We start from the raw sequence: 24,611 nt of genomic DNA, 5'->3' as shown, positions 1-24,611 counted from the left end.
GAATATTTAATGCCGCTCCCCCTGCATTTATCGTTCCCTTCTCTAGCACTGCTTATACTTGTTTGGGTCCTTGACTCATGGAAGCTATTACTAGACGTTATTGTTTGGCTTGGCATTTTACAACGATGCAGTATCTGATAATATCCTGGTGATCCTGGACTGCGTCGCCTGGGACCGGAAAGTTCGACTCGTTCGTTCCTGCGGAAACGTAAGTCTAGTACTTGCCTGCCTGTCGGAGTAACTCGTGGTTGCCTTTGCACCGATTGGTGATGAAAGCTTCTTGCGGATCGGTGGATTTCGCTATGGACAGCAGGACGTGGATAGCCAGAAACATGACGTGGATAGTCACGGACGCGACCTGTTTGGTTCCTGAGACGTCTAGACCGATCCCACCGCTGAGGTTCCGATGCCATATCACCATGGTGAACTTCGCCTTCGGGAGTGTCTCCTCCCCCTGGACTGAAAAAATTTTCATTCTTTTTCCACGACCTGTTCAGCACTCGTTTCCGTTGCTCTCCTTCAACTTGTCGTAGTTGGCAAGAATTCAAGTTAACATGCTCTACTACATGTTGAACAGTTTTAATCGTAGACTCGTTCACAAAGTGGAATCGCTTCCGAGTATTTTCCCCGAAGAACCATTGCCTTCGCTTGAGATCCAACACGATACCAGCTTTCTCTAGAAAGTCGATTCCCAAAAGAGTTCTGTTACCGACGATTCCAGGAAGAACTATAAATTTCGTCCTTAGTCGCTTCCATTGGATGTTGACCAATACCGTTGTGGTCCACACATTCACCGTTGATTGCTGTCCGTTTGCAAGACGCATCTCGATAGTTTCCTGATGGAATTTGGCGTTTTGCTCTTTCAAAATACGATGCAGAGTATCACTTGCGATACAGTGCGTAGCACCGCTGTCGGCACAGGCAGTTCCCACTTTGCCATTTACATGAATTTTTAACAATGCTACGGGTTTTGTTACAAAAGAGCATAGATTCAGTTCCAACTGACCAAACTGAGCGGTTGTCACTGTCATTTCGGGATTACAGGTCGGACACTGCGCTCTAATTACCCCCGGATATCCACATCCATAGCAGCTTAGAGGTCGCTGTTCATCCAGGCTGATCATGGGAAGTGTCTGTTCATCTGCACGAATCACTGGTTTTGATGAGGTCCATGGATATTTCCTCGGTGTTTGCTTTCGACGACCCTCGACATCGTACTGCTGGTTGAATTTCTTTGGGAAAGTACTCCTGGCATCTTCATACGCGTCGAGTTTCTCCGCTAGTTCCGATGGGGAGATCAACATGGCCCATACATCGATGAAATGTTCTTTCACTTGTGGAGGGCACTTCTTCTTCATCTGATCAGCTATGACCAGATTAATCAAGTCCTCGAATGTTGTGACCTTAACTTCTGTTAACCACCCTTCAAGATACGTTTTCAACTCAAAATAAAAATCACGCCATGAACTCTCCGAGTTCTTCCGATGCTCTACAAAAAGCTGTCGAAATCTGTCCGCATGTAGCTTAAATCGCTTTAACAGCAGTTCCTTGAGATACCGATAGTCCTTGAACTTCTCGTCAGGCTCCCTGGCACAGATCCTAGCCACCTCCTTCGGTAAACTATTGATGAGATACGTAATCCACAATTCTTCCGGAATCTGGTGTAAACCCATGTGTCGTTCGAACAGGACCAGGAACAATGAAATGTCATCTGATGATTCAAAACGCGGAACCGACACTTGAAAGTCCCGATTTGTCACAGCCGGTCGAACGGAAGCTTGGCACTTCTCCGCTTCTATCCTCAGTCTCTCGAGTTTGAACTGCATTTCTGCTCGCCGGTTCCTCTCTTCGGCATCTTCCCGTCGAATCCTCTCCTCTGTTTCTTCTCGTCGAATTCTTTCTTCTGTTTCTTCTCGTCGAATTCTTTCTTCTGCTTCTTCTTGTCGAATTCTCTCTTCTACGAGGGTCTGTAGCACTCCTTTTGCGAAGACCTCATCGTATTCTTTACTGGACGTAATCAGCTTCTTCAGCTCTATCACTCTCATCTCGGGTTCGGTAGGTTCGCCCATCTCTTCGGCAAGGCGACGGAGTTCGTCTTTTCGATATTTCGCCAAGTATGCCATTTTCACTCACTTGGTACCTAATTAGGATGTCCGCTTAGCTAAAAACACTCACGCGTCTATTTTAAACGTTGGGCGCCAATGTGACGATTGGTGAGGTGTATACGAAGCGACGAACATGAAGCATTCCTTTATTCTGCATTAACCTGCGAAACATACAACCCTTCGTGATGAAGGTTAAAATCGAACTCTCGAGAATGTCTTCGTCTCTCGATACAACTTAAATCTCACGTGCCTCGTGAATAAAAGTATTACTGTTCATCCTTGTTAACAGCTTGCCTGTTACAAATTCAAATTTGATGAAAGAAATGAACACAGTGTAAATAAGAGTGTTCAATAATTTGGGGGAGAGAATACCGCGGTATGACTTTGTGACCTGTAGGCTTCGTGGAAAGTTTAATTTGGCCCACAACGTCTCTGTTGTTGAATACTCTGACTTTTAGAGTCAAATTCTTTTTTAACGACATTGAAGATTCCACTAAATTTTGTCGTTATAATTGAGGTGTCGTTACAACCAAGGTTGACGTTTTCAAGAACATTTTTGTGTAAAAAAAATATGATAGGATGCAGTCAAATAGCGCGTTTTAAGTTGTTAGGAAGAACCATATTTGATCACGGATAATACGGGAAATTTTGAGATCATACATACAGGACTTCGCCAGTTCTTGCTAAAAAAATTTTGCCAATTTTCGGCCAAATCGCCAATTAATCTTTATAAATAACCAGTGATGAGAAATACATCAAGTCTGCAGTGATGCAAAATGTATTCCACAGAAAGTTGAACACGGCCAGGGCCGTCTCAGTGGCATCGCAGGCGTCCGGGCAAGGTGATTTTTCTGGAGCCCCATGTAGGTGCTGCTGTAAAAACTATTCCTGTAATCATTGTTGACGTATGAACAATCAAAAAGCATTGTTGACTTATGAACAATAAAAAAGCATTGTTGACATATAAACAATCAAAAAGCATTGTTCACTTATGAGTAATCAAAAAAGCATTGTCGACTTATAAATAATCAAGAAGCATTTTCAACTTGTGAATAATTAAAAAGCATTGATTAAGCAATCAAAAAGCATTGATTAAGCAATCAAAAAGCATTGATTAAGCAATCAAAACGCATTGATTAAGCAATCAAAAAGCATTGATTAAGCAATCAAAACGCATTGATTAAGCAATCAAAAAGCATTGTTAACTTATAAACAATGAAAAAGCTTTGTTAACTTATAAACAATGAAAAAGCTTTGTTAACTTATAAACCATGGAAAAGCTTTGTTAACTTATAAACAATGAAAAAGCTTTGTTAACTTATAAATAATCACGGAGCATTTTCAACTTGTGAATAATCAAAAAGCATTGTTGAAAAAAAGAAATGTCAAAGCTATGTTTCAAGAGGGATATTCGAAACTATTGTCTCAAGAGGAGACAGAATGTATTCTTGCAAGAGGGATATTTATGAACCACAGTCTCTGAAGAGGGATATTGTTACAGAAGAAACTTTAAATAGCCATTGTTTTAGAAGTCAATTCCTTTCCAAAAAAAAAAAAGAAGAGATATCAAACACGCTGGTCAATGAACGAATTCTCTCCCTTTATTCTTTTAAATTCCTTTTTCCGAACTGGAAATAAAAACAGAATAGAAAAGTAGGCAACTCTATGTTGTGGAAGCACAAGGAAAGCGATCCTATTTCCCAAGTTGAACGTTTATGCCCTTTACTATGGCTCCCTCAATACTCTCAATACGACTCCTCTGGCTCCAAAAAACAAAACAAAAAATTCGTTTTTTGTTCCCGCCCCCTTCGGAGAATTCCACCAAACTCCTAAAAAAAAGGGTAGAATTCTTTTATTTATTTATTTGTTTGTTTATCGCATAAACCATAAATCCGGGCATCGATTTTCCTCCCGCGTTCGCTTTCGGACGTAATAATATACTACGTCCTAAAGAAGAAAAAAAAAATTGGAAGTGAGAATATTTTATGGTTAAAGTTCATGCTCATACGGAGCCGAATATATTGAGCATGAATTTCTGTTTTCGGCATCGATATGTTGTTGTGTGTGCGTATGTCGATTTCTTGTTCAACTCCGTGGCTATTTTCCAATGTGAATATTTCACCATATCGGCCCCAGCTACATCTTTTTTCTTTTTACTGGTATCTCAAATTTAAAATGTATTTCCGCCCCTCTAAATTCAGTGTTTCTCTACCTGGGGCCATATACCCTACTAGTGGCCCTGAGATATTCTAAGGGGCCAGGGCGATGGATGAATCGGAGGGAGGAGCCAATTCACCAGTAATATTCGGCTGTTGGGGGGGGGGGGTCGTTCCCATCGGAGCAAAGGCAGACATCTTCAGCTACGAATAGGGCTAAGCGAAGAAGCCTCGCGGAATCACGGGTCGACTTTACTCATGAAATTTTTCTTTCGCTATGAATTTGCTCAAAAAATAAATAAGGCCGGGATTACACTATAAAAGTTTGATAAAATATCTTTCACAAAACTTGAAAAAAAAACAACGAATAACTCATCGGTTGCATTCGAGAAAGTTTAACGTAATAGGCTTATTGGTTGTTTCTTCAAGATTTGTAAAAGATACTTTGTAAAACTTTTATAGTGCAAACTAAGCCAAATAAATAAATAAGTTCAATGAGTACACGCGAAGGGTATCTCTCATTGATTGGGGCTGGGGTGGGTGAGGAAGAGTCCTTGATAAAACAAGGGAGACAATAGGAAAAAAATAAAGTTCAAAGGGAACCACGCGGCGAAAAAAAGGTTAAGAAAAACTGGTCTGATGTATGTTTAAGGCCGGGATTATACTATAAAATTTTTATAAATGTTCTTTTATAAAACTTGAAAAATGCAACCAATAAGTATTAATAGGCTTATTAGTTGTTGTTTTTCTCAAGTTTTGCCATTTGATAATTTTTGTCGCACCACGGTCATTTTTTGCATACGAGAGCTAATTAGACAGGGACCTACAATTTATTGCCGATTCTGAAAAAGGCAGGTTTTTTTTTTTACAATCACCGTGAGATTGGCGAGTTAACCCCTCGGAGTGGGACACGGCCGACTAGACATTCATAATTGTTTAGTGGGCTATGAGTGGGGACTCCCTGCGGTAACAATTTTTTTCTGTGGTCCTGTCAACGTTTCTGTTGTACCCCTGTGTCAGGAAAGTTTCAGACGAAGGTGAACCGGGTATCGAACTCGTGACACCTCTAAACATCCTTTGGTACTTTAGGCGAGTATCTTATCGATCTGGACTACCGTGCTCTTCAAGTTTTGTAAAATATATTTTATCACACTTTTATAATGTAGTCCCGGCCTAAATCATATTATCTATTGTGTTCTATATTACAGCTCACACCATTTGATTAATTTGGCTCTAATGATCGAAATGTTTGCTTTGTTCAGGCGTGTTGAAAGACTATCTGAGAGAGCTTCCCGAGCCGCTGTTCACTAAGGGCTTGTTCGACATGCTGGTCGACGGCTTCAGCGTCTGTCTTCCTGATGATCCTGAGGGTAACGCTAAACTCATGTTCAGTATCCTTGACTGCTTACCAAAAGTCAATCGTGTAAGTACCCGTTGTTGTGCGATTCTCTCACGTGCTAGTGTATCTATATATGTATGCCCCCCCCCCCAAAAGAAGAATATGCCAAAATATGGAAGAAATTTAAGAAAAAAGTAGAAAATTATATTATATGGGAATTTTTATTGCAGAACATTTCCAGTCAGCCGAGAGTTCATGTTGCAGAACAATGCAAAACATTCTTCTTTGGGGGGTATGTATGTCGTTGCCAATGACCGAAATCTGCCCACGCAGTCTATGTTGGCCCTCTAGTCTGAAACATAAGAATAGCTAGAAAAATTCGGAATTTGTCCGATTTGTGAGCTTGCCAGGCTTCGAACATTGGCCATGACATAACCTTTTTCTTCATCGCTAAATGTATAAGTAATGGAATTCGCGAATTCTAAGCCCTCTACGATTTTACATTCTTGATATTAGATACTGCTGCTACCAAGACTGGACAAATGCCAGATCGCCATGGCGACTAAAAAAAAATTGGGATTGGCGCCTAAAATTTTCTATATGTGATTACTAATTATAGAGTGAGAACAACTCAAAATTTTTGGAATTCGTATCAGAGTATTCATCCAGATTAGAAGGGAACCGCTATGTCCTGTAAAAGTTGAAACAAATATTGTTTTTTGGACCAGTTTTTCTTTGGGAAAAAAAGCTTTTTGGCGCCTAAAAAATTTTTTCTGATGCCTATTTTTTTTTTTGTGATTTCTCAAGCCCTGACTACGACTTAACCGTACAATTCATGCACCTCGTACACATTCCTCTGCGGAATTTCTAATAAATCGGTACGTACCGGAATGTGTGTTCTGAGTTGTATGCGTCACGTCTAACATATCCATGTTGTTAGAGTTGAGCTTGTTTCGTGTCCTCGCTGGTGCTGCCATCTCCCTTCCATATTTTTAAGTGGAGATGGTAGATGCTTAAATTTTTCTTGTTATGTAAGTATCATGTTAAAGGTGGTTGATCTCTGCAGAGAGACTTTCTCAAATGGAAGACAGGCTCGCATTCCCATTCTAGAGGTACACTTTCAATTAGAAAAAGTATTCAAATAATGTGTAGTACTCAGATATATGTCATTCATGTTTCAAGGGATTGTATAGTTATCAAAATAAAAAAAATAACTTTTTATACAGCCCCCGTGTGCCCCAAAATTCATTTAGAACGTTGTTTCCCTATCTCTCTTGATGCCAGCAAAAAATTCCGTGCTTCTAAGTGAGATATTTGCATTCGAAAAACAAAGAAAAATTGGAAGGGGGTAAAACGGTTTTTTTCCGCACTTTTAACGCAGTTTTTCCCTCCAACTTTCCTCCGTTTTTCGAATTCGAATGAATCTCGATGAATGTTACACTTTTCAATGTTGTGTTTTTGAGGCACGCGGGGAACTGTATAAAAAGTTAATTTTTTTTATTTTAATAACTATGCAAAACCCCTTGAAACATGAATGACATATCTGAGTACTACACATTATTTTAATAGTTTTCCTAACTGGAAGTATACCTCCAGGATCAACGGTTTGCCAGAAAATGGTATACACCCTCTTTAATACGCACCCTGTACACTAAAAAAAAAGGTAAAATCAAAATAAATAAGGACAATACGAACGAAACAGAAGACAATATCAATCCAAAAGCCAATTCATCAATTTAAACTCATTAAGGAATTCATCTTGGCCGGAACGGAAAGTCGCTGGAATATAAACTCGAAAAAGGGCACATCCACCAGGCAGTGCCCGCATTAACAAGTTCATAATTCCTGTGATTTCCTAAGAAAACCTATAATACATACATCAGTTATCCGAGGATGACGTCACTCTTCGCTATCCATACAAAGCATGGGCGGAGATACGAGGGGCATGGGAGCATTGCCCCCCCCCCCAGCGTCAAATGTGAAGTCGACTGATCTAATATATATATATATATGTATGTATATGTTAATTGGCATCATCATCACCGTGCCCCCCCCCCAGACTTCTAAGTTTATCTCCGCCTATGATAAAAAGGTTTTTAACAGCTGGCTGATGCTAAGATATATTTTTGGAAAGATTCGTCCTCTCACACACACAGCAGTTGTGAGCTTTGTCCTGAATTGTGCCCGACCGTCCACGTACGGTCACGTTCAGTGCACACGAGCTCCAAAAAAAGATTGAGATATTCGTTGCCTCTGTATTCTAGTGGTCTAGGGCGTGGGTTCGATTCCCCGCAGGGGCAGTTGAATTTTCTCTCTTTCCAAAAATTCATCTTCTCATCAGCCAGCTGTTAAAAACCTTTGCATATATGAATTGTTCAGCTGTGAAGTTTGACGCCTCACCAAATGATGGTGGCAATATGAGACAAACGACAAAATCAACACTGCAATGCGTATCCATAACGGTCTCTAAAATGGGAGAAAGCCAAACATCACTGTGCCTTCAACTGCGTTCGAACCTGGATCCCCAGATGAGAGTTCAACATGATGCCCACGTGCCGACACCCTTAGTTGATACCAATGACAACGTTCGCAATCTAACCGTAGATTTATGTCACCGGTGGATTTATTTCTCTTTGGTACCTTCCTTTCTTTTCTTTCCAACCGGGCACAACTTAGATCTATCGCTATGCATGAGCAATTTACTACCTAGTGAGTTGTGCCGGAAGTGCAGGTGTGGTACCTAACTGTTTGATTGCGTATCTAGTGTTGTGACTGATTTTTTTTCTCTGTGCTGCCATCTATATTTTAGAAGTGAAATGATTGAATTACATTTTTACCGTTTGTAGGTCTGTTGCTCTCTGTAGCGAGACTTTTTGAAGGGACGATCGGCTCGCATTCACGCCACGAAGTTGGGAATCACAGGAAACCAACTTCAGCAGACCACCACTGCGGTAACGGGGGGGGGGGGGTGTTCAACCCTATCATAACTTGGCCTCACCATTCAACACAAGGCACAACTTTGAGAATAATATAATACAGTTGGCGCTTTTTTTTAGCCAGTACCGACCTCATTTTCTCATCGTCCGTAAATAACGAAAAATACAGGAGGGGAAAATATATCGGTATACACTCAATAATATTGTCTACCCTTTTGGCAAAAACAAAACAGAAACCATCAATTAATATCACTTTCCTATATTAGTTATCCTTTAATGGAAGGTGGACGAGAAAATGAGTAGCCGCGGTACGCAATATCACCTGAATGATAATTCCCAGCCGGACCGCGCGCATTCCGAGAGCTCATCACACACGCATGTCACGTGTACCAAGTTCTCTACAGCCCCTCAGTCAACCCTCTCTAAGGTAAAAATAATAATAATAATAACCGAACACACACAAACGATCTAAGGGGAATCGCTCCGGCAAGTTCGGACATTTTGTGTCGGCGGCTGTTGAAATATTCACGTTGATTTTTTTTCCCGAAAAGGCCTCCGATCGGGAGGTAAAACCAGTCGCGTTCGTTGATCTAATTACTTCCTAGATGGAGTGTCGGCTGGTAATGCCGCCACTGATAGTTTGTTATGAAGCTCATGCTCACACACACACACACACTCTCTGTCATCCCTCAGGCTCATTCTTTGTTGGGGGGGTAGAGCAAGGTAAGTGGAGATTTGCTAGTGGAGGTGTATCGTTTCCGCACCAACGATTGACGACGGCCGACCGAACGAACAAAACTGTTTATGCCTCGAGAGAGAGACGGTTGTCCATCTAAATTACATGTAAATTGTATTCTCTCTCTCTCCTCTCCCCCATCGCTACTTTCTCTCTCTCTCTCTCTCTCTCGTGGGTATATACCTATATATGCATACACACACACACACAGTCGAGGCTGATCGACCTAACGGTGGATTCAGGAGGCTCTTGTCGATTCGCCGCTTTCCGTTTTCGGTTAAACCGATTTCGCGCATCCCCGATCATCACCATCATCATCAAAGACGGACATCTTTCGTGAAAATTTAGCAGAGCGAAATCAATTCGACGTAACTCTTCTGCGATAGATACATCACCGAGTGTGACCCAAAATGAACGCGTGGTATTCGAATATTTTGAGCGCGTCCGAAGAGACGCGAATAACTCAAAAGACATCATTCCAAAAGACAACGAGGAGGAGTTTAATGTGACACACTCGAAGGTTACGTCGATGTTGAATAGTATTCCCATGAATAGTATATGCGTAATGTCTTTCTGGACCATCAGCCATCTGTATTTCAAGAGGGTTTTGGTGTCTAAGGATACGAACATGGTGCACACCTTTTTGACACTGCATAGCGCGCACTATGACTTTCTTTTCTTTCCGAGTTCACCCAGCACCTCCTAAAGATAAAAGGCCACGCTGCTTGTGACGTCAGTAAGTAGTTCATTTTCCCTCGGAATATTCAGGGAAAAAAAATCCCTGCTCGTGCCAGTATCATTGTTGTGCGGAAAAGAAATGATCGGGCTCAGAATTGGCGATTTCTATGGCCCCACATCCAATCACTATGCAGTACTTGTGAGCGCCGCTGTGGTGGTCGAGTGGTCATAGTGACGGACTCGCATCGCGAGGATCCGCGTTCAAACCCCACCGTCGCCGCAGTGGTGATCGGCTGAAGTTGGTTTTCCTGCGGTTCCCAACTTCGAGGCGCAAATGCGAACCGATCTCCCCGTTAAAAAGTCTCGCCGCAGAGAGCAACAGGCCTACAACGCTGTAATTATTCATTCATTACACTTCACGCTCTATGAGTTGAGGGAAAAAACTCATAGTTTAAAAAATTGGTTGCAGATGGCAGCACGACACACATAACAAGCATTACACGGAAATAAACTTTACGGTAGATTCTCTATACGTATACACACGCATGTATATAGAGAATATACACGTGTGTATATTCTCTATACACACACACACATTCCAACATACACCAATTCGTTAGAGGTTCCGCAGGGGAATATGGACGAGGTGCATGTCTATTTTAGTAGTAGTATTTGTGAGTCAATCAGGACGATTCTACGCCAAAATAAGAGGAAACGAAAAGGATGCTTTCTTTCAAAATGTGGCAAACTTGCTAGGGTGGTCTTTATGCCGTTACAGACGAACTTGGCAACCCGTGTGGAGGCCTTCTATCTCTAGGAGGTAATGACATCTCGGCATGATTCTAGAAAATATCTGTTGCCTTGATATCTTTGGCTGAAAAAAAGAAGCCGTCTGTCACTCTCTTTCGTCCCGCCAGGATGGGAGGGGGACATTTGCTGAAGTTAAGAGACGCTACTAATGCCTCTACTTCAGCGCACGCCTCACTGGATGAAATAAGGAAGGCAGGGTTGTGTCTCCAGTGGTGTAGATGATAACATGCTTGTTCGGTATGCAAGAAGGGGGGGGGGTAGGTTCGGGTGCCGTTGGGAACTAGGTGACTCCTTTCTTTCCGAGAGTTCACCTCTGATCATTGATCATTTTTGTCGCACCACGGTCATTTTCTGCACACGAGGGCTAATTAGACCGGGATCTGCAATTTATTACCGATTCCGAACCGCAAGCTTTTTTTATACTCATCGAGAGGTTGGTGCGCTAACCCCTCGAAGGGGGACTCCCTGCGGTAGCAATTTTTTGCTGAGGTCAAGTCGCCGTTTTTTGTTGTACCCCCGTGTCAGGAAAGTTTTCTGACAAGGACGAACCGGATATCGAACTCGCGACACCTCTAAACATCCTTTGGTACTTTAGACGAGTATCTTACCGACCTGGGCTTCCGCGCCCTAATGCGAGTTGCATGTACGGTTAAGTAGCAGTGGTTATCGATAAGATATGATGTCATACATCAAGTTCTTTTTCCCATTCTGGTTTCGAGTAATTGTATTTTATCTATAAAAATCATAAAAGAAAAAATCATCTAAATTTTTTTTTTTTTATCTAAAACAATCAACGTTGAAATAACGACAAAAGTCCAACCGGGCCTTCCTGTGGATTTGACTGCTGTAATTTCTTGGGGAAACGCCATTCAAACGAAAGCAGAAGTGACGAAAACATTTTGCTATATCCAACGTCGTTATTCATCGACGTTATAAGCAAGTTTCATCAGCCCTGCCTTTTTATATGGGGAATCTGCTAGGAATGAAAATTCTTGACGTTAAGCCGAAATAACGTTATAACCGAGTTGAACTGTATGCAAACGAAAAACTGACGTTAATGTTGTTTCTTTGCATAATTTAACTTAATGCAGGGAAGCCAATTTCTAGTTCTTAATAAGATAAGATACAGTTGAACTGTATGCAAACTAAAAACTGACGTAAATGTTGTTTCTTTGCATAATTTAACTTAATGCAAAGAAGCCAACTTCTAGTTCACTTCTGCATAATTCCAGATAATATGTTTTCTTAATGCACACTAGTTTCCGAATCTGCAAATCTGTGCCGTTATGGATTGGTTAGAAAAACCTGAAATGCAGGTTTGTAACCAATCCGTAAAGTTGTACTAAGCGTATCGTGCCGCAGCGTGATGATGAATCTTTCGGCGTGGTTACTATCCCCAGATGTACTATAGACGGGGATTCCTGCCTTTAAATAGCTTTTTTCCTAATGTAATAAAGAAGTGTCAACTTAAAATTCTACGCGTTACTTTGATCCGTCTGTAAACTATCATTAATAATGGGAACAAAAGTTGACGCGTGTCGGGGGTCAACCGTCTCTGGCAGACGCGAATAAGAAAAGTCCGTCATTTCATTCGTTATCATTGCTGTCGAAACATTCACCAACGGGTCTAGCGGTTACTGCTCCGGCGATTGATCCGGATGTTTTTGGCTGGGTTCCAGACGTTACTACAACCACTACTATTCTCCCTTCCGGACGGTGTTTATTGTCCCGTCTCTATATTTGCTCTTCTTTTGTTTTGTTTTCTTTCTCTCGGCCAAGAAATCTGTGGGCGAATTAAAGTATTTGTGGGTGGTTTATGTTTCCAAGAGATAGGCTGTGACAGGATTTTCCATTTTTCGTTCAGGTGCCTTTCGTTTTCCAACGAGATAGGGAGAATCCGTTTTTTTACGTATAGATGGCATACACACAAACACATATGGAAGTATTCTTTTTCTAAGGATCCGGCCCGATTTTGGGTGCACGCGACATTTTCTTGGTATTTGTTCCTTACATATCGATTTACTGTACCACAGCGTTTCAATTCTTTTTTGCACTAACTTACAACAAAATAAATGGCGATACCAAATGTCCCGTATTTTTTGGATGTTTCAGTTTTTTTTTATAAATCGTCCCATTTTTTTTAAACCAAGGTTATTTGAATTTATAATGTTTACTAAAATCGTAAATTAAGATAACTTTCATAACTTATTTAATCTATATATATATATAGAATTGATTTTGTTTGTATGTGTTCTCTATACAAATTTACAATTCTCTTACCAAACGGGCCCGACATGAACGATAGGCTACTTTAAAAGTTCGTCAGAGCAGAGCAAATGCCCGAAAAGAGCAAAAAACTGGAGGGCAACAATGGTGTCTGGGCCTCAACAATCACTTTCGGAATGTTTAATTTAGTTACTGTGGTTCCCTAGCAATGCGTTTCATACGTGTTTTATGAATTTAAAATGGTTTGCCATTTCTTTAACGCTGACAGTGTATGTATAATAGCTCATGCCTTTATAATGGTTTGTGCCACTTTTCAATCTTCCCAGTAATGAGAGCTTTTTGAATAGACGTCAGAATCATCATCAGCATCACTTTGAGGGACAGGCAAAGGATGATCCCCATAGAAATCAGTGTTAAAATTGCCGATTTTGCTGTAGAAATGCGGAAATTTAGTGGCATTTTCTGCCACATCAATAATTTTAAAAATTGGCCTGTTATACGTTTTTATAGCACTTGGGTTTCTAAGTGCAACATTCCCTGAGATATTTGAATTCAAAACGAAGAACTGTTAGGAAACAACAGCATGAACTAATGGACGCTAGAGCTCCTCACGCTGTTCTTGTCCAACTTTTCTCCATTTTGGAACACAAATATCTCAGCGAATATTGCACTTGGAAACGTGGATTTATTTTCATTGGCCTCACAGTAATTTTTTTAATGACTTTATAAACCCCTGGCACGTGAATAACGTATTTGAGGTCTACACGTTATTTGAATACTTTTTCTCAATTGGAAGTATGCAAAGTGTGACAAATATTTGTCGAGTGCATATGCTGTCGAGACAACTGCTTTGAGTTCACTGTTTCTAAACCAGCTGTTATCGAGAGAACGTTTGAGTTGATTGTTGTCCGGAGCACTTTCGCGTTGATTGTTGTCAAGAGCACTGTTTTGAAACCACTTGTTGTCCAAAAATTTTGTGAGTTAATTGTTGTTGTTTTGAAGTCAGTTTTTTGTCCAGAGCACTTTTGAGTCGATTTTTGTCGAGATCACAATTTGGGAATCAGCTATTGTTCACAATATATTTGGGTTCATTGCTATTCAGAGCACTTTTGAGTTAATTGTTGTCGAGAGCATGGTTTCGAAATCGTTCGTTGGAAACATTGTTTGAAAAAAATAGCTACGGAAAGCATTACCTGAGAATCAATTAATGAGACCATTATCAAAAAAAAAAATACTTGTATCCAGACCATATACTGAACGTTGTCATAAAGGACATTATTTAAAAAAGTCATATTATTTATTCAGAGTTCTCAATCGAGTCGACTCAATACCTAATGAGCGGTCACGAGCTATTATGAAATAAAATATTGATTCACGCCTCATTATTTCATTTATTTTAAACTACTTACACGAAGCACATTAAATAATAATATCGCCAATAATGATAACAATGACTGTCGAGATGATGTATATTTTTGAGATCAATAATTTTTATATCTTTTGCTATCCGTGCTTAGCTGACCGTGCTGTATTTGATGGACCACCTGAAGCTAGTGAGTCAACACAGCGACCGCAACAAGATGGGAAGTCAGGGTTTGGCCGTATGCTTCGGACCAATCGTCATGTGCCACACCGAGACCGGCGCACCGGTGGCTGACCTTAGGAAACCAATCGATGTCTTCAAATACCTATTGGAAATATGGCCCGCAAAGAAACGTGAGTCCTTCTGTCTGTCCATTATGCAAACGGGCTGTTTCACTAAAAGTGTCCGAAATCAATAAAAGTTAAAACTCTGTTTAAATAGAGCATGCATACTTAGGGGTCATTCAAGTATTACGTCAAAATCGGGGGGGGGGGGGATTTCGGATTTGCTGACTTTTGATGACAAGGGGGAGGGCGGTTTGAAGGTTGCTTACGTCATCAACCACCCCTTTTTGAAGATTTGAAATATTCTAAGCTGCAGACGAAATTTTGCTCACGGGGGAGGGGGGTCAGTGTTTTGCTGACAAGGAGTGGAGGGGGTCAAAAATGGGTGAAAATCTGCTTACGTAATACTTGAATGGTCCCTTACCTTATGGCCCGCGGGCCAACTTTGTCCCTCAGAGTCATCTGATGTGGCCTTTGGCAAATAACAAAATCACTCAAGCGACGCAAGGAAGATTATGAAATCACTTAATTGGCTCTGGAGGCGCATTTCTAGATCATTTAAACTGCCAATGTCGCACATTCAGATCATTTAAGCGACTCCAAGAACAATCGCAAATCACTTGAGTGGCCAGTGGCACACTTCTAGTTCACTTAAGTGGCACGTGGTACATTCGCAAATTGCTCAATTGGCTGGTTGCCAAAAACTTCAGTGGCTCGAAGAACGCTTACAGTTCACTTAAGCGGCCCGCTGCATTTTTGTAGATCACTTCAATTACCAGCGACACATTTCCAGATGACTCAAGTGGCCCGCGACACTTTTATGTCACTTGAGTTGCTCGCAGCACATTTCCAAATGACTCAAGTGGCCCCCAGCACATTTCCAGATGACTCAAGTGGCCCCCAGCACATTTCCAGATGACTCAAGTGGCCCCCGGCACACTTCCAGATGACTCAAGTGGCCCCCGGCACACTTCCAGATGACTCAAGTGGCCTGTGGTATATTTTGAGATACTTATACTTTTAGTGGTTCGAGGAACATTTCCAGGTAACTGAAGTGGCCCATGACACGTTTTCAAACCAGTGAAGTGGCCCACACGAAAAAAAGTTGAGAATCGTTGAAGTAGGATATGCAAAATTATCTGCAAAATATCTAAATTCAGCTGCAATGAATGATAATTAGGGAGAATGCAATTTTTTTTCTTATGTGATTTCAAATCCTAAACTCTCGATTAGTAAGATTTTCGCTTCTCTCTATTATACCGAAAGAAATTCACACTGCAGTGTTTGCAAAGAAACTCGGCGAGATATTATAGCGATTGAAATGCTTGATTTCGCAAAACTGTTTTGCGTATCGAAGTAACTGCCTCAAAAATTTCTTCGAAAAGACGCCAAGATTGGCGAAAGTCAATAATTTCAATCACCGCTATCTCGGTGAATTTTCGTCCAAATTTCACGGGATAAATTTCTTTTGGTACAATTTTTTACAATTTTTTATAATTCAGACACACTGCGTGAAACATCCCTTTTACAAGTTTTTATATAATTACTAGGGTGACCATATTTTATGACATTCACATGTTTTTTAGCAGTATAATTCGCAATTACTCGCTATAAAATAGTTTATAAAATAATTCGCATAACTTATGAATTATATAATAATGAAGTATAATAATAAATATTCATCTAGTACTTTTCATATTCTGTGCTTTTCTTTTGTGCGAAATATAACTTAATTAACTGCAGAGATTTGCAGTAGCTCTTTATTTATCCATCCATAGGTGATTTTTAAAATATTTTAGCAATAATTGGCAGTTTTGTCGAAGATTTAGCGAATTTTGGGGCGGCAACAGTCCATATTTTATCGCATTTACCAAGAATTCTTAACTTTTTGTGTTCCACGGGCCCTTTTGCGCCAATAAAGTACATTCCACGTACTCCGTTATGTGCCAATAAAAGGTGTCACGTACCCTTCATACCAACAAAATGAATATCACGGGCTCCTTGAATCTATTTATAAAATAAAGGCCACGGAGCCCCTTGCGCTTAAAAAGTGTATACTACGTACTCTTTGTGCCAATAAAGTGAAGACGATGGATCGCTTTGTGCCTATAAAGTGTATGCCCGTTTTTTATTACAATATTCAGTATATAATATAGAAACAATGAATTACATATTTTTTCATTCTATTTTACGGACCCCAGAAATCTTTCCAAAGACCCCTAATATTTATATTATACCAATTTCCCGTATTTTTCCACATAAAATATGGTCACACTGATCAATCGGTTATTCTCGCATTTGCTTATTTAATCATTTCGAAAATATTTCCGCAGCAATACCAACAGGAAGCGGAAGCAGCGCCTCCAGCGGATCAAACGGAGTCCCAGAAGACAACCGCGGACCCCCGGTCGGGACCCGTTCCACCGCACCAATCAAGAAATCCATGACTTGGGTCGGACAAAGACCACTACCAGAGTCTTCTTGCTGACAGCAGCTACGGCGCTAAGAAAAAAAAGTGTTGTTTTATCCAAAATTTCCGACAAGAGCTAAAACAAGATGAGAAATGAAAATTGGCGATATATTGGGTTAAAAAAAATTACAATTAAAAAAAACTTATTTATATTTATTTTTAACTATAATATAAAAGTTTAAAAAAAAGTGGTTGAATATGAAGATTAAAAAGAAGCGCCATCTATATAGGTTTTACATTTTACGAGAAGCGTTTAGACACAATTACACTTCTTTTTTAACGATGTTTATGTTGGAGGTCCCTCGAACGTTTTAGTGGAATTAATTGAAGCCAAAGCAAGTTTAGTTATTGAAAGAAGGATATGTAATGATGGCAACGGTCAGATGGTTTCCATATATAGGCGTATTTATAATAAATTATGAAGTTTACACTTGTGCACAAAAGTGTGGTGGCTCCAAGTCTCGTCGATCCTTCTGCCAAAATCGAACTCGAAAGTGGCAACACCGATTATCATTACCCCTTGGTCTTGAAGGAGGAATCCAACCACGTGGCCCCTTCCAACAGCATCTCGGTCCTGTCATCTTCAGGGCCTACGTCAAGCGATACAAGAAAAGTGCTGCTCCGCTAATTAGCAAAGCTAATTGTAGTGAGAGCGAGACAAGATATACTGCGAAAGAGCGTTTGTTTTTGAAGCTAATTGACGTCATCGAGGGTAACATGGCGACCACCCACTTTTTTTTTTTCTTCTAGAGATGTTAAAAACGGAAGGAGGACGGAACTTCTCTCTTCAAGGGTGAGTTTTGGTGGTGACTGGAAGAAAAAAAAAATTCTTTGTCTGAATTTTTCTTTTTTCACTTTTTAATAATAATGTATAAGGTATTTTTTCCCCTTCATCCGAAATGAATAAGAGAAAAAAAAAACTTTTTTTATTAATGTTTCATGGATAATGAATTTGAAAGAAAAAAAAAATGTGTTTTTCATTTTGTACGTGTTGGTTGCTACTGGACCTTTTTCGCCTCGCCAGTCGGAGTCAAAGCTGCGACACGATATTCATTTTCAGGAAGTTCGGGAATTTTTTGCTAGCCGATCGCTTTATTTCAACATTGCATCGGAATTTATCGCTCGAGGTTCTGGCATCGCGGTATTCAGATGGACGAAGTCATGTGATTTGTCCGTAAGATTTCTTGATTGTTTGAATGGCACTCGCGGGATGAACAGCATTGGTCCGTGAGGTTTCTGATTTGTTGAATGGCACTCGCGGACTGAACAGCAATGGTCCGGGGGGGGGGGTTATGATTTTTTGAATGACACTCGCGGGATGAACAGCAATAGTCCATGAAGTTTCTGATTTTTTGAATGCACTCGCGAGTTGAATAGCAATGGGTCCGTGAGGGTTATGATTTGTTGCATGGCACTTACGGGATGAATAGCATTGGTCCGTGAGGTTTCTGATTTGTTGAATGGCACTCACGGACTGAACAGCAATGGTCCGGCGGGGTTATGATTTTTTGAATGACACTCGCGGGATGAACAGCAATGGTCCGTGAGGGTTATGATTTTTCGAATGGCACTCGCGGGATGAACAGCATTGGTCCGTGAGGTTTCTGATTTGTTGAATGGCACTCGCGGACTGAACAGCAATGGTCCGTGGGGGTTATGATTTTTTGAATGACACTCGCGTAACGAACAGTATTGGTCCGTGAGGTTTCTGATTTGTTGAATGGCACTCGCGGACTGAACAGCAATAGTCCATGAAGTTTCTGATTTTTTGAATGCACTCGCGAGTTGAATAGCAATGGTCCGTGAGGGTTATGATTTGTTGAATGGCACTTGCGGGATGAATATCATTGGTCCGTGAGGTTTCTGATTTGTTGAATGGCACTCACGGACTGAACAGCAATGGTCCGTGGGGGGTTATGATTTTTTGAATGGCACTCGCGGGATGAACAGCATTGGTCCGTGAGATTTCTGATTTGTTGAATGGCACTCGCGGACTGAGCAGCAATAGTCGGTGAAGTTTCTGATTTTTTGAATGCACTCGCGAGCTGAACAGCAATGGTCCGTGAGGGTTAGAATTTGTTGAATGGCACTCTCGGGATGAACAGCATTGGTCCGTGAGGTTTCTGATTTTTTGAATGGCAACTTATATGTATGAACTGAGCAACATTAGATGAGGTTTTTCGATTAGTTGGACGACGCTCAAGTGTGGAACACCGTTGAATGAGGAACGTCCGCGGAGTTTCTGATTTGTATATTGGCACTCGAAGGTTGAATAGCATCAGTAAGGTTTCTTGACTGGTTAGACGACGCTCAAGCGTGGGACAGCATCGGACGAGGAACGTCCGCGAGGTTTCTTATTTGTTGAATTGCACTCACCGGCAGGAAGACTGGATGAAGAACGTCCGTGATTTGTTGAAAGGCGCTCTGGGACTTGAACACTCGGAACAGCATTGAATGAGAAGCATACGTGAGTGCTCTAATTCATTGGAAGGCAGTGACGGATTTAACAGCATTAGGTGAGGAACGTTTGCGACTTTTCTCGATTGGTTTTTTGGATTGGCGCTGACTGATAACAACATTGGATGGAAACGTTTGTGAGGTTCCAGGTTGGTTGGAAAACATTCACCGACGGAACGGAATTAGATAAAAAGCACCACGTGAACCCAATAGGTTGTCAAACGATGCTAGTAGTATTAAATTTGTTAGAGTCCGGCAAACTGACTCCGATTGGTGGAGAACACATAAGTAGCAACTAACCACTAGTATTTGATACTTGTATTTACGAATAGATCACGCGGGTAAAAAAAAGTAATACACTGCCAAAAAATTGAGGGGCATTATGGGATTTATAAATTCAGTTTTTTACTGTGTTTTTGTACTTTATTTAATGAAAAAAAAATTCCATATAAAAATATATAAATATGCATATTATATATACTAGCATGTATAGATATGATGAAAGAGGATGTATATGCACCTTGTCAATGCGGTTGTGCAGGAAAATGTCTGTTTTTCGCCGAGGTTGCGAAGATGAAGAGGTTTTCACTCAAAGGGCATTAACACATATTCGAAACGCTTCACGATTCGAATATTATTTAAAAGAGGGTGTGTACTTGTTGAAAGTGGTGCTTTATAAAATTGTTGCAGTGAAGAGCAAATCGTGTTCACAGAGTGTTTGTTGATGGTGATGATACTTTCAGTGACGAGACTTTTCACGACATGGACCTGGTATCTACATTGGCTAGTTTGGAATAACTTTGCAGCATTGTAAATACATTCGTTGTAGTAAGACAACTTGTTCCTTAGTTTTCATTTCGGAGAAGGAAATCCTTCTACCGGAAGTGATTCTCGTAATGCTCGTAATCACATTCGCCATGATTCAAGCCTTGTAATTAGGTACCGACTTTATGGCAATGTTCGGTATTTATCTATCTGATATTTTATATGTGGCAACAACAACTCTTTATATTGAATTTCTCTTTTAAAATTATTGTGTAAAAAACGTAAAGTTGATCCTGGGACTCCTACCCTGGAGCCCTTTCAAACTCCACACTCGCGGAGGCCATGCCCTGATCACTCTAGCTTATTCCTTTTTTTCTGCTCAAGATCTTCCCCAAATCAAAGTCTAATACTTGATTTGCCCCTGTCTCAAAATTTTCTGATATTTCTCTATGCAACATTACTCGTAGAACTGCATAAGGCCCCTTCCACATCCCGCTTCAAAGTAGATATGCCACATGGCAATGTCTCTGTCCAAGAAGTCACTGAAAGTATTTCCGATATTCACACAAACGCTCTGTACATTAAATATTCCATTGTATGATAGTATAAATATTTCAGAATGTAAATAACTATAGACACCTCTATCATATAAAAATAAATAAATCCTTGGAAAATAAATTCTCACAATCAATCGGTCAAAATTTCGTTTCTCGTCATTAAATGCCGGTATGTGGACGACATTCGTGGATCGTTGACATCCGTGGTTACATGGGACACTAGGTAAGGTTTACAACTTGAGAAAACAGCTTAAAAGAGAGTTATAGTTTCCATTTTGGCGAGAGAGCTCCAGCTTGATGAGATCCAGACTGATTTCTAGCTGAAGCATTGCCATATATTCTAAACTTTGGGTGAAGTTTATTTTTAATTTTTTAACCCTTCCGCATCGACAATTCTGAGATATCTCAGATCTTTGAAAGGCTCTTATTTCGGCAATGACGAGCCTAAAGATTTTGTAAAGTACGCTTCTCAATCGAAGATGTTTTCCCAACTCCTTCCCTTCCCCCCTTTCCAGATCAACTGCCAATGAGCGGAGACATCTTTTGTTCACAAATAAGATACTCCATTCTGCAATCGTCTTTTGAACTTTTACAGTCAAAGAATGACAGCTGCAAAACCACCTAGTGGAGGCCATGAAAAACACGGTGTTTATGGTTACAGAAAGCTGCAGGTCCTCACAGATATATAAACTGCCGTCTCGGTTGCAAAAATATTTCCTAGTGTCTTGTACCTTTCACAAAAATAAAATCTCAAGAACTCAACAACGACCTTCGGGAAAAAATTCCGCTATCAACAATGATCCAAATATTTCAAGACTGAAATTCCTAAGCATAACAAAATTTATATCCCTTTTGGCGATGCAAAAAACAAAACTCGCCAACCACTGAAAGAAAGAAAAAAAAAAGGCGGTCAGAGGCTTAACTAAATCTAAACCTCGTTGTGTTTTCGTTATTCTTTACTGCCCATTTGTATCGAGTGAATTCCATTCTACTTCGATGAATTGTGAATGTTGTAAACTATGTAGATGACAATGGAGTAAAAAAAAAAGAAGATATTATGTATGTGTATAAAAGAGAAAGAAATTATAGTCGTTTATCCAGATGTTTAAAAAAATTGAAGAATACTGAACTGTGTATGTGTAATGTTGAAAAAAGAGAAGACTTTACAGATAAATATTATACATGAGCTAGCTTATTATACACAGGACATACAAGAAATGAAGGACATTATTACTAAAAAAAAATTACAGATAATTCAAATAAGACGGAAATATTGTGTGTGAACAGGTAGGTCTTTTTACGTAGTTGTGCAATAATAATATCGATTAATCGCAGCAGCTGCCGATGATCAAAGATATGTATATTATATATACGTTATGTTGGTTGATTAATTATTTAATGCAATTTTTAATTGTGTGACCGCTATTATTGATTACTGTGAAACCTCTCTGTGAGAATTATCATTCGTCCTCAGAAATGATGTGGTTCATTCAATAGATTGTTTAAGGACTTGAAGAAAGTCCTTATGGTCATTTTATGGAGGTGGTAGTGGTAGTTCTTCCGAGAGGTTTTTAACTGTACTGTGTCTTTCTTTTGTGTGTTTTCAGTCACGATGCTAATAGTGTAATAGAATCGCTTTGTGAATTTTTGGGGGGAAAAAATAAGTGACGTCACGATGATGATGATGAAGAAGCACGTACTTAGCAAATTAGATGCAAATCAAAAAAATAAAAGAGGATTTAAAATGAGCTATGCTTTTTACGCTGATTGTGGTTGATCGACACTATTTTAATGATTAATTTCATTTATTTGTTTTACGTTTATTTTCTTTGTTGTTGTTTTTCGCTGGAACTGCTCACTTGCATTATCCCGATGATGTTTTAGGAACACTAGACTTGTGAAAAAGCTAATTAATTAATTGAAAAATAATAATAAGTCGTGTGAATAAATAATTGACAGTGTGACGATCTCTCTTGTGTGCACTCTAGTATTTTATAAATGGATGTGCGTTCTCCAATAGTGTTGTTCATGATGCCGATGTCGTTTGTGGTAGCAGACAAGGATCGTGGTCATGGTGCATTTCTCCCTTAAAAAATAGAATAAGTAGAATCTCTACTGAACTGGTCTATCGTCGTAGAGACAATTTACTACTATTTAACCCTTGGAGATGCGAGCTATGTAACGCGTAAAGAAGGTGGTGCCATCTATGCCCGGAAGCGGAAGTGAAAAATCAGCGAATAGGTGTGGTTTGTTTATAAGTGCAATTTTATGTTGTGATTCTGCTGCTTGCTGCGGTGTGTTTTGTTTTGTAAGGGATGGCAATTTCACTTATGCGCCTCAAAGTCACAGAACCTCAGGGCCCAAGTCAAGAGTTCTTAACCTATGGGTTGCGACTCAACCCATAGGTTAGCAAGGGCTCTTCGGGTGGGTCGTGCGAATCCCTTAATAATATAGTTACAAATCCTTTTGTTCAAACACTAGCTTCAGAGGAATCTTTAAGGAGTTCGGTGGCCTGGCTACGAGCCCCCATCTTGAGCCATAACTTTATACACATACTTTTTGGGGAGAAATCGGCACCCGAAATGGCAATATACTGCTAAAGAATGCACAGGAAAGCTGAAAATTATAAAGGCCTTTATAAAAATATGAAAACATTAAACAAAAAAAATTAATGAAAATTTAGTCAGGAGACTGAAATTGATTGAAGAGCAACATAGGCCTAATTTAAGAATTAACGAGCGAAATAATGAAAGAAAAACAGGTTTAGAACTGGTGAAAGCTTTCAATAATTTGGGAGCTTCTCTTAGATTCGGGGGGGGGGGGGAAGCGGACTCCTGTTGGCCTGCCTGATAAGACGAGATGAACTGATTTTAACCAATTTCGAAAACTATACGTTCCATTCATCAGAAATATTCAATAAGAAATTTTATATCAAAAAATGCACCGATGGATCACGAAGATGGTCATGTCGGTTTTTGGTCGCGGTTGAAAAAAGTTTAAGAACGTCTGGTCCCAAGGTATTGAGGTATTTAACGAGATTTTGTGAGACACTAATATAGGTTTCTCTGCTATTAGCTGACACACACATGAAAAGGGTTCTACTACTACTAAACCCCGCATGCACCTCGTCCATATTCCTTTGCGGAACTTCTAACGAATTGGTGCGTGTTGTAAGGTGCGCGTTCGTGTTTTGAACCTAACGTGAAGCTTGTTATAGTGCTGCCATCTGCCACCTAAATTGGGAAAGGGTCCGAAGCTGACGTCTTCGAAAAGTTTAAAAAAATTACCACTGATTCTACTCATTTAAATGTGCACAGAAATATTTAAAAAAAAATAGGCGAAATTATTATGGGTCACTCGAAAAAAAAATTCTAAAGATTCAGATTTTGAACGCCAACAAAAGCCGAGAACGAATTTAAAAATCCCGCAACACTATAGTGACGTCATTTAAACATCACAATATCAGGTATAGCACAGAAAAAGAGAAAAAAAAGAAGGAATGAAAGAAAAAAGAGAGTTATGGAGCGTGTTAAAAACAGTGAAAAGAAATTTTTTTATAGATATCGCCAAGAAGTGCGCGAGGCGATGAGTAGCCAATTGTTGTAATTTTAATAATTTTTTGCATCTTCAATAATTGCATTTCGCCGCTATTTTTTTTTTTTTTTTTTTTTTTTTTGCGTGTTTCTAGGTGGGATGCATGCATGTAAATTTTTTCATAATTTTTTGAGG

At 39.9% G+C, this 24,611-nt stretch overlaps 1 protein-coding gene across 2 annotated transcripts in view; it reads left to right on the top strand.

The window, feature by feature from the left end:
- Window positions 1–22,630, top strand: part of LOC149070056 (rho GTPase-activating protein 100F-like) — a 165,156-nt gene extending 142,526 nt beyond the window's left edge. For both annotated transcript variants that reach the window (XM_089249407.1, XM_089249406.1), the window contains exons 10-12: window positions 5,524–5,684; window positions 14,504–14,702; window positions 16,967–22,630. In XM_089249407.1, the coding sequence (XP_089105533.1) occupies window positions 5,524–5,684; window positions 14,504–14,702; window positions 16,967–17,121 (515 nt within the window). In that variant the 3' untranslated portion in view covers window positions 17,122–22,630. The remainder of the gene's footprint in view (window positions 1–5,523; window positions 5,685–14,503; window positions 14,703–16,966) is intronic.
- Window positions 22,631–24,611: the final 1,981 nt, after the last annotated feature.

Source organism: Pholcus phalangioides, unplaced genomic scaffold (assembly GCF_987345545.1).
Source record: "Pholcus phalangioides strain wild (caught in Gottingen) unplaced genomic scaffold, Ppha-v1.0 ptg000022l_1, whole genome shotgun sequence".
Lineage (NCBI taxonomy): Eukaryota > Metazoa > Arthropoda > Arachnida > Araneae > Pholcidae > Pholcus > Pholcus phalangioides.
Note: the sequence above shows the minus strand (reverse complement) of the source record. Positions and strands in the feature narration are given on the sequence as shown.